The sequence below is a fragment of the Micropterus salmoides genome, unplaced genomic scaffold, assembly GCF_014851395.1.
Source record: "Micropterus salmoides isolate LMB-PRFRI ecotype aquatic unplaced genomic scaffold, ASM1485139v1 Ms_hic_scaffold_2, whole genome shotgun sequence".
Lineage (NCBI taxonomy): Eukaryota > Metazoa > Chordata > Actinopteri > Centrarchiformes > Centrarchidae > Micropterus > Micropterus salmoides.
This window is the reverse complement of record NW_024041150.1, coordinates 11,580,890-11,590,980: the sequence shown is the minus strand read 5'-3', so window position 1 is coordinate 11,590,980 and position 10,091 is coordinate 11,580,890. Positions and strand designations below refer to the sequence as shown.

At 43.1% G+C, this 10,091-nt stretch overlaps 1 protein-coding gene across 4 annotated transcripts; it reads right to left on the bottom strand.

Annotated features, from left to right (window-relative positions):
* Positions 1 to 438: 438 nt before the first annotated feature.
* Positions 439 to 10,040, bottom strand: sf1 (splicing factor 1). 4 transcript variants are annotated; one of them, XM_038730741.1, is made up of 12 exons: positions 9,625 to 10,039; positions 8,852 to 8,986; positions 7,048 to 7,123; positions 4,715 to 4,867; positions 3,896 to 3,985; positions 3,582 to 3,765; positions 3,180 to 3,295; positions 2,938 to 3,045; positions 2,648 to 2,843; positions 2,343 to 2,568; positions 2,015 to 2,179; positions 439 to 1,692 (listed from the first exon to the last, which is right to left on the bottom strand). In XM_038730741.1, exons 1-12 carry the CDS (start codon positions 9,884 to 9,886, stop codon positions 1,361 to 1,363), a joined length of 2,043 nt encoding a protein of 680 aa, XP_038586669.1. In that variant the 5' UTR covers positions 9,887 to 10,039; the 3' UTR covers positions 439 to 1,360. The 4 variants fall into 4 exon arrangements, with proteins under 4 accessions (XP_038586669.1, XP_038586671.1, XP_038586670.1 ...); XM_038730743.1 differs by having other exon boundaries at positions 1,361 to 1,692; positions 2,343 to 2,565; positions 9,625 to 10,040; XM_038730742.1 differs by having other exon boundaries at positions 1,361 to 1,692; positions 8,852 to 8,983; positions 9,625 to 9,886.
* Positions 10,041 to 10,091: the final 51 nt, after the last annotated feature.

The following is a 10,091-nucleotide window of genomic DNA, read 5'->3' as shown; positions in this document are numbered from 1 at the left end:
ATTCATCAAATACTTATGTCCTGCAATAAAATTACGGACCTACATGCTTTGTAAGTAGGAAAACCTGCAAAATCAGCAGTGTATCAAATACTTGTTCTCCCCACTGTATATAGATTTAATATGGATAAAATAGGAGTTTGTTTGCTTCTATTCTAGATCGATCACTGCGCTCAATATAAAACCTACACACTTCTATAATGACCATAAGAAAAATGATGCCGTGAATCTCAAGTTGTTGTTTTTTTTTTCTCCAAGCGATATACTGCATGTTTCTCTCAAGTGTGCGCTTCATGGAGACTTTGTGAGCAGCACACCCTTGGCAAAGCTAGTTATGTAACACATTTAAATGAGACAGCCCACAGGGGCCTTGGAAAAAAAATTGGCAAGCACTCCTACACAAAAGGACTCACATCCATGAAAGGAGAAACCAGTCTGTACTTGACAAAAAGGTGAAATGAATCAGTTTAATGCTAAACCAAGCAAGATTTCAACAGCTATTCATTCAGGTTAGCATCATAACACAACAGACTGGTTCCAGATACAGAGTCAAACTAAAAATTTAACTCTAAGAACAAAACTGATATTTTTGTCCTTGCAAAAAGCAACACAAACACACACCGAGTCTTATCAGAGCAGAGAGATTCAGAAAAACAAGTAGATATCAGATCCTCAGCATTCAAGTATTAGAGGGTCAAAAGCTAGCAGATAGCATTCAATCCCCCTTTTCAAACTCAATGTCACAACTGAGACTCAGGCAACTGACAAAAGAAAAAACAAAACCATGGGGATTTCTGGAACAGAGACAGTACTACAAAAAGGTTTTCTGACAGAACTAAGAAACACTTCACATCTCCTTCTTACAAAAATATTAATCTTATTCAATTCTAAGCCAACATATGGAACAGGACAGGTGTATAAATTTGTGAGTGAGGTGTTTACAATGGATCATGCAAGTTGAACTTCAACATATTAAATCCAATAGTAGTTAAGTGTTTGAACATTTCAATTGATGAGACTGTAGAGCATAAATTAAACTTCCAGCTGGCTATTTGAGCAGTTTATTTGGTATACATGTAACGTGACAAACTACGGTAGCAATGCAGAACATGTGCCCAGGAGCAACAGTGTTTGTATGCACACAAGGAGCTTTGTGTTAATACAAACTTTAAAAATAACTAATTAAGTTACGCAACTTTACAAATTGAACTGACACGGCCTTTCATTGTTTCAGAGATGTCTTCACAATATCAAGGATCAATAAAAAAATAAAGCACTGGTTATATTTTTTCTTTGAGCACACATCCACAATGTGCTGCAGGGTGGAAACTCTTTGTGGGAGGACGATTCTTCTGTGGCAGGGTTAATTCTGGGGTGGAGGAGGTGGGGGGGCAGGAGGCATGCCGAAGGGGGGCATGCCCGGTACCCCCATCCCCATCATGGTGACAAAGTTGGAAGGGTCCATGGGTGGCGGTGGCGGTGGCGGGGCATACATCATGCCGGTTGAGCCTGGAGGTGGAGGAGGGGGAGGCGGAGGGGCGCCTGGGGGCAACGGCGGCTGGACACCTGGAGGAGGCGGCACCATGGATGGGGTACCCATGGGCGGTGGGGGCTGGGCTCCAGAGGACGTGGGCTGCTGGGGCTGCTGCCATGGAGGCAGGGTGCCGGTGCCAGGGCTGGACGTGGTGGTGGTATCTGGGGGAGGGGCAGCTGGAGGTTAATTCTTTACTTTTCATCAAAACATTCACACTACAACACACACACACACACACACACACACACACACACACACACACACACTTTAAAACTAACTTAACCATGGTCCGTTCTCCACACATGCCAGTTTTGCAGAGAAGAAATCTGCATTCAGACTAAACAAAGGATGGGGAGAGTGAAGCTGACTCAAAGTAAAACGTTACCACAGTAGTGTCTAAATTGTTTTACCATCTGCCACACTGTGTATGCTGAGAAGTGAATGACATTAGCGGTTTCGGATAAAGCTTTTGTGTGGTCTTACTCTGTTGCCAGGGCAGCGGCGTACTGGTTGCCATGCTGCTGGTCGGAGGGGGAGGTGGGGCCTGCTGTTGCCATGGTGGCAGGGGTCCAGAAGGGGGAGGAGGCGGCTGGCTGCTGGGGGGAGGAGGTGGCGGTGGCATCATGCCCATTGGAGGTGGCAGCAGACCTACAAGGACACCAAAAGTCAGACATTTTCTTCCTCTGTGAAGGTCTGGTGCAGTTTATTCTCGTGCACTTTTGAATTTGTTATTTACTATACCCGTGCAACAGTGTTCTGCTTTCTGAAGCCTCATTGAGGAGTACAGTGAATGTTTTGTTTCCCCACTTACCCATGGGGTGTCCATGAGGTCCTGGACCCTGGCCCATGGGGGGAGGAGGAGGCTGCATCCAGGGGGGAGGTAGGCCATTGGGGTTGGGGGGCATAGGGGGCCCTCCCATGTTGGGCATAGGGGGAGGAAAGTTGTGGGGTCCTCCATGACCACCAGGCCCTCCATGCATGCTATGGAAGTTCCTGTTCTCAGTCGGACCAGAGCTCATCCAAGGAGGCCGGTTCTGCTGCACAAACAGTCATCAGTCATTTTAGACAATGTTCTACACCAGCAGGAGCAGGGCGTCATGTGTGTTGCCAACTCACCGGTGGTGGCTGGTTATTGTTGGGTCCTGAGGACCGAGGGGCTCCTCCCTGGGTGCTGGAGTGTCCTCCAACAGATGTGGGGACTGGAGCCTCCCCCAACTCAGCCATGAGGGACAGATACTCTTTGTCCATGCGAGCCTTGTCCTGGGCCGACTGCGGAGGCTCGCCACCTGTTGCTCTGTGGGCAGCAAACGAGCTGCACAAAGCAAAACAACAAACATTGTTACAAAAAAAGAGTTACTACGTCAACTTTCAGCTTCTATTTTAAATATTGATCAACTGATCATCACCTGGTGTACTTGCAGTCAGAGGAGATATGGCCTGCTCCACCACACTTGGTACAGAGGGTGGTGTTGGTGATGCTGCGTGGCTCAGAGTTCTGCCAAGGACGAAGGATCCTATAGAGACAAACAGGAACATTCTGTCTTAAACTGAGCAGAATGGACTATCTCCTAAACTTCCCTTCTCTGGTGCCCATACAGTCATTACCAATGATCAACACTGAGCTGAGCTCCAGCACTGTCACACTGACCTGTTGTCATCTTCCCTCAGTGTGCCATTGAGTCTGGCCAGCTCCCTCAACTGCATCTTTCGTAGGTCATTCTGATCCTCAGGTGTCTCAATGCCTTGCTTCAGAATGTTGCGAATCTGTGGACACAAATTTCTCACCATTAATTTTAGCATTGAGCGAGTACTCGGCTGAAACGAGTATCAGAGTAGTCATCAAATAACTGAATTGGTTGAACAGATACAGTTAACAAGTCTACCTGCTCATCTTTAATTAATATACTGTACATAGTGTATAGTTCAAACGGCACAATACATACATACATACAGCTATTAACAGATATTAAACATTTTCACATCAGTTTAAAGAGCTGAGCAATGATAGAATGTAGAGTATGATGTATCACAACAGCTGAGTTGATCTAACCTGCTCCACAGCCTTCTTGACATTCTCCATTGTGTTGGCGGTGACCAGGGCATGCAGAGGCTCATCTTCCCCTGGCAGCATCTGTCCGTCCTTTCGGCCTACCTTCCCCTCCTTCACAGAACCTTTACCCCGGATCATGATCTTGGCGCAGCACTCCTTCTCAATGTTCTTCAGTGTATTACCACTAGTAAAACCAAAAAAAAAAAAAAAGGGGACAAAGTGAGAACCAAACTCACTTTTTAAATTGGTTGTTAACTTACTTGTTTATTAAAAGTATGTTGAACATGTGCAACATGATAGTAAAAGTAATTTACCGTGGCCCGATCAGGAGACCAACAAAGTTGATTTCTGGGTATTCATCTTGGGGGATCATAACTTTGTCATTGACTCTGGTGGCTGGAGGCCTGCAGGAAACAAATACAATAAATAAACAGTTACTAGGATGAACAATGAATAGCTCTGATTGTCCTAAAAGCCACAGTGGATATTTTATTACGATTACAGAACATGAAACTGTAAATCAACGGCCATTAGCTCTTTAGCAGTGCAAAAACTTCCATCACCTGGAAGCTCCTGTAATCAGATCTTTTAAAGCTGCAGTCTGTAACAACTGAACACACAATGCAAAACCTTCGGCACTCTCTGCTGCTTGTGTCACTCCGCTAAGCCCCCCCACCAAACCCACAAGTTTGGAGCTGGTTGCTGCATAGGGCTCGCTCTCCATGGCGAGAGTCTCACCAACACTTTACCTCCCATTCCCTCTCGCTTTTACTCTGCTTCTCAAAGACACCCCTCTGATGCTTCGCGGCCCGGGGCAGAAAACCCCAGGCTTTTGCAACAATGTCTTACAGCAGGATGAGGGGCTAGTACACTACTGCCCTCAAAAGTGATTCCTCACTATCTGTCTTTATGCCTCTTTGCCACTTGTCAATATGAGCGCCATGGCATCCGACACAATGAGTCCAAAGTTCCACATAGAGCTCGGACATGTTCACACACACGCAGGTGTGCACGCACTTGTTCTCTCATACTATACGCTACCATCATCATCATTTCAAAACTTGCATGGACTAATTGGTCCATGCAAGAATAAAAAAATGATAGTTAGTGGTAAACAAATGCATAAATCATACTTGTAGTCTGCAGGGGGCTTGAAGTCAGGGTTGAGTCCAACCATCTCAGTGATGAGTGAGTGGCGCTCCTCCTCAATCTTCTTTCGTGTGCGATACTCGCGGGTGTTTAACCTCTTGCCCTCGCTGTTGTAGATGGGCTCCGGAGAGGGAGACCTGAAAATGGCAGACAAAAGACAAGAAAGACATCATCAATACCTTTCTAGAAGTGGAGCTCTGCCATTAACAATCACACAGGCTCCCTACAGCTAACTAAAGACCATAACTATTTCAAATCTTCAGTGGGAATTTTGAATCAATAGGTACTGACATGTCTTAGAAACAATGTTAAATTTAAAAAATGAGTTTTGGTAATTTGGATCTACTAAGAGAATTCTCAGATAGACTGAGACTCGTGGCCAGTGCTAGAGCAAACTCAAAAAGAAAAGAATATTATGTAGGAAATCTGCACTGACATTTCAAAGGCTAGGGTCCATCGTTTTAAACAATTCAGGGCAAAAAGGGGGCAACCAAAGCTGTTTAGTGGCAACTATCCCAATACACTGGAAGGGCATCAACCACAAAGAAAAAAAACCAAATACATGGCCACAACTAAACCTGCATACAGGAGTGTTGGCCTACAAGAAAGGAAAGTTGGAGGTAAGAAAAAGAAACCAAAGCAAATTTCGTAATCCTAAGCAGAAACGCTGGCTTTGGAGTTGCTTGGTGTTGACGTGGCGGAAGAGGTCCGTACCTCCCCTTGGATGCTGAAAACCTGTGTTGCTGCGTTAAGGAGGCACTGTGCTTGAAAAAGGGTTAGGTTGATGTGGGGTAATTTGGGTTAGAGAAAAGGAATTAAGATTAGATATCCACCTTTTCCTATGCTCTCCCATCAGAGAGCCACATGTGTCCATGTGATGTGAAGAGTGAGAGAAATAAAATAGCTTTTTCCTTTTATGCTTCAAACTTCCAACGGTGACAACCTGAAACACCCCCAGTTGGTTCTGTCACACTAGATCGAGGGGGGAGTGATTTATAAGAGTGTTGCAGCTCTGCAATAGACTTTTTGGTTGCTGTGGAAATGTCTGATTATAAAGAGAAACTCTAAACAGTGTACAGATGACAGGGACTCTAGCTAACAACGGTAACTTCACACACTCTTGAGAGCAAGCCACTTCCTGTGGGAACAGATCCTTATGGAAACTATGTTATGTTATAAGATGGCCACTGCTTTTCCAGAACACATACATTTCTGGAAGTTTTCTTCCAGACCGCAAGAGTCCAGAGGGAAAACTGGAACACGCCCCCCTTTACCCCTGGGTGGAAATGTTTAAAGCCACATTATGGGAAAACCAGAGATCAGCGACAAATCATTTATTAAGTCCAAGATAAAGACCTATGAATCCCTGGTATGTTATGATGTAGGCTGCACGCCATGAGCTCAATCACTGGCAAAAAGTTATAGAATATCCAGTTAGAAAAAAAGTCAGGCAAGGCAATATTATTTGATGGGGCTTGTGTGAATCTTTACTCACCAACTTACTTTTCTAAAAGAGCCAATTCATCTGAACTATTTCAACTGTAAAGCTAACAAGATGTTAAATAATGAAAGCTAAAAAAAGGTTTACATAGATTAAGGTGCATTGACCCCAACCTGTGTCAGAGGAAAATCTTTATACATTATGCATCATATACGTATGTATTCATATAGTCACACAGCACTCTACATCAGACACACAAAAGCAGCAGTGGGTGAAACCATGATGCATAAATTAACTAAATTTAAAGCAACGATTCCACTTGACCGTCAAGTCAACTGAGAAATAATCAAATAAAAAGATGCAAATATTCCAGTTATCTTTGCACTGGCAGTGACCCTAACCCTTGCTAAGTTGTCTCAGCTGGAATACATCTAAAAGTCAACATATATTAACTATATATACTGGGTGCCCCAAGCACCCATACCAACCTGCTTTTATAAAACTTTTTCAATTTTCAATGAAAATATGGTTGTTTTTTATCCAAGATTGAAACATTGTTTAAAACTACATCATTCTGAAACCTGAATGTGTGTGTATTATATTATTATATATATAAAATTTGTTAATTTGTCTCTGAGGGTTTTTATAAACATATTAATATACCTATATTTTTTATACCACTGGGCTCTGACAATGTAGAAAACCTCAACACCACTGCCCTTCACTAGGATAAATAAAACTACATCTGCCAGCTAATACTACTAAGCAGTCTGATTTAGGCTAACGACATATTTACTGAAAAATCAACATTTGTCTTCCAAAAAGTCAAGAAGGTAGAGAAAATGTTACTGTTCATGGGTTTAATCTTTTTCCGACCTGTCCTCAGGGTTAACAGGGATTCCCAGGTCTCCTGTACGCAGTTTACGAGTCAGGTCTTCAATCTGCAGTTGGACTGGAAGAATTCAGGTTAGGAAAGAAAAACAAGGATGGAGAGAAATGTGGTTACCACAACAACATCAGAGAGACATCGCTCTGCACATTCGAGCACTGCCTCATACATTACTGAGGTAAAGACAAATGGTGAGTCTGTTAAATAAAAAATAAAAGGGAGATCAAATGAACATCTGGTAGACTCTAAAGCATGAAACCACTTACATCAACACATTACCCAATATGAATATGTTGTAGAGGTATTCTACATAAACAGGACTAAGCTTTTATCAGATGATTAAACATGGCAACATATCAGTAAATGTCTAGACCATGGTTCCTAAAAATGCCTGCCAGACCATTCATATTTTAAACCTTAGCAGTGGTTTTCTTCCATGAAGACAGGGCCTCACATACTGCAGCATATTGTGTTTTACAGCTTTGGCATTTTTAGGACACATTGGGTCTAAAAATCACTGATTGCTCTACTTGTTTTGCATTTTTCAATAACAAAAAAAGTGATCTCAGGCACACTTTGCACTCCACAGATCTAACACTGAGGCTGCAGTGACAGAGACAATTCTTACATTTAGAAGGCTATGAAAAAAAATCATCCCATGCACATTATGAAAAGTTGTAATGAAATACCCCCCAAACACAGAGATTCACTGGACACTGAAACAATTACTCTGGATTATAGAGATGAATACAGGCCCTGTGAATTGTGGTTCATGGCAATTTCATCTTAAACGCTTCCCTTGGATTGTTTAAGGGGATCTACTGAATGAGCAAAGGAAACGATAAATGTGACAACGGAAGGTGGGCACAAATGAGTGTTTACATACCAAAGAACAACAACCATTACCAATGAGTGATCATCAATAACGCCATCAGTTATTGACAAAACAACTTATCTGCTTCAGAACCCCCACTGAGGGCCTGTGCAGGCAGTATGTTGGTGCTACACTGCTGCTGGAAGGCATTTGTGGTTAAAAACTATTTGTTTCATATGATTTTTTTAACAGGCCAAACTAGGAGCACAGCAACAGGAATCAAGTGTTTCCCAATTTGTAATGTCCACTAAATCAGCTGGTTGAATCATTTTACTCTGTTGGATTGATTTGCCATTGAAGCAGCATTGTCCACACTTGGACAAATATATAGATAAGCACACTTTAGCATATTAGGCCATTATGAGTAATGCCTCCATGCACAGGAACAATACTGATGATGTTTAGGGGATCAAGCAAGACAGTGAGCAGTGACCTTCTGCTCGGGACAGACAGCAGCAAGCAGCAGCGTTTAATCATCTACTTTAAACTCCTATTTGCTAATGGCTGTCCAATGGTATGCAAACCAAAAGACCACAGAAACACTTGCCACAGCAGACCCACTTCCATTAAAGAGAAATAACCGTAATTAACAGTTTACACCATCAAGTAATAATCACTGCTCATCGGAAGCTATTGCTTTGTCTCAACAGTTGGAGCAAAATGACACATTTAGTGTAACAGTAATGTTACTGCTGAACACATTGGACGTGTGATTGAGAGTTTTTATAGTAACACATATTGTGGGTGCCTTCACAGAGCTCTAACTGTTGGGAATTCAGCAAACAGAACATAATACTGGTATGCACCATGTAAGAAAACTAGAACCACATGTAAATGACACATATTATAAAACATTACTGCATTTATATATGTACATGACAACCTTAATAAATTAGAGATATGTATTACAAAATTACCTATATAGGCTCTCTCTTGGTCCCGGGTCAGTCCAGGGGGAATGACAGTGGGCATGCCCGGTATGACCGTCTTCTGATCAGGAGTCTCGCTGCTCCAACGACTCCTCTTCCTCTGTTTCTTCTGACCGAAATCTACTGAGAAAAACGGAGGATGTAATCGATGTTGGGTGCTGCACCGATGCGTAACTTAACTAGATGGACGTAAAAACGTTGATTCAACCGCCACTCAACATGACCTTGCTTATCGATAGAGGCAACGATCCCAAAGTAGCCACAAGCAGCTGCAATGAATATAGGAGCATATGGCGTCTTTAATCAGACACCATGGGGCCCTCGTGGGAGCACAATTTCTTGTTTAACTCATCAAAAGTCAGCTCAGATTTACAGCCAGACATAACACAACGCGGCAAATTAACGTTAACGTTCCACTGGTTCATGGCAACGTTAACGTTACACATACATTTCACGGTTAACCTAGCGTTTACAAAGTGCGTAACATTAATCAGTTCAACATTAGCTGCGGTGTGTGCAAAATCGAATACTGAAAGGGATAAGTTAACCCTCAACGCAAACCTAAGTGAGCTAATTAACGTTTGCTACTCACGAAAATTCATGTGCTAACTAAAGTTAGCTGTGTTGTCTCCATTTCGTGCAAGGCCATGGCTTCATATGGGGCCTTAAGCATTTAACTCATGTTAGCCACGTTAGCGTGCTAGCGTTCACTCACGTCGTATCGAATGCTTTTAACGTTGGCAGATGTTCAGTTAACTTACCTGCTTTGGCCATACCGCCTACCGCAGCTGGTTGTTGTTGAGGCTGGGTCGGAAAACTAGTCGCCGGATTGAACTGATGAGGCTGTGGAAAAGATGGGCTTGCCATCGAGGGCTGGAAACCTTGTAGCGAAGGAAAGGATGCGGGCGGCCCCGGTATTGGCATCAACCCGTTCCCCGCACCAGGCCCTGCGTCAAATCCTCGTTTAGCGCCAATACTGGGGTGCAACTTCCCTAAAGGAGTTGCGTTTGCTCCCGTGGCCATTTTTGCTGTACTCAAATGACTGAGTCTCTGTCAAATGTCAATCGACTACAGTATAAATTTGTTTAAACTGAGAAAAATATCTTGCAAAGTACTGCCGACAATCCCCTTTCACATTACTTTAATCAAAATGGCGCCCGGCAGAAAACCACAAAGGACGAGTCCATGGACGTGGGATGAGCCGCTGTAGTACAAAGCATTCCTATTG

Excerpts from the sequence above, each read along its gene's own strand:
- sf1 (XM_038730741.1), bottom strand. The coding sequence starts at position 9,886 with ATGGCCACGGGAGCAAACGCAACTCCTTTAGGGAAGTTGCACCCCAGT. Across the intron at positions 3,986-4,714 it reads AAGCCCCCTGCAGACTACAA|GCCTCCAGCCACCAGAGTCA; the intron begins GTATGATTTATG and ends TGTTTCCTGCAG. Across the intron at positions 1,693-2,014 it reads GCCGCTGCCCTGGCAACAGA|ATACCACCACCACGTCCAGC; the intron begins GTAAGACCACAC and ends CCCCTCCCCCAG.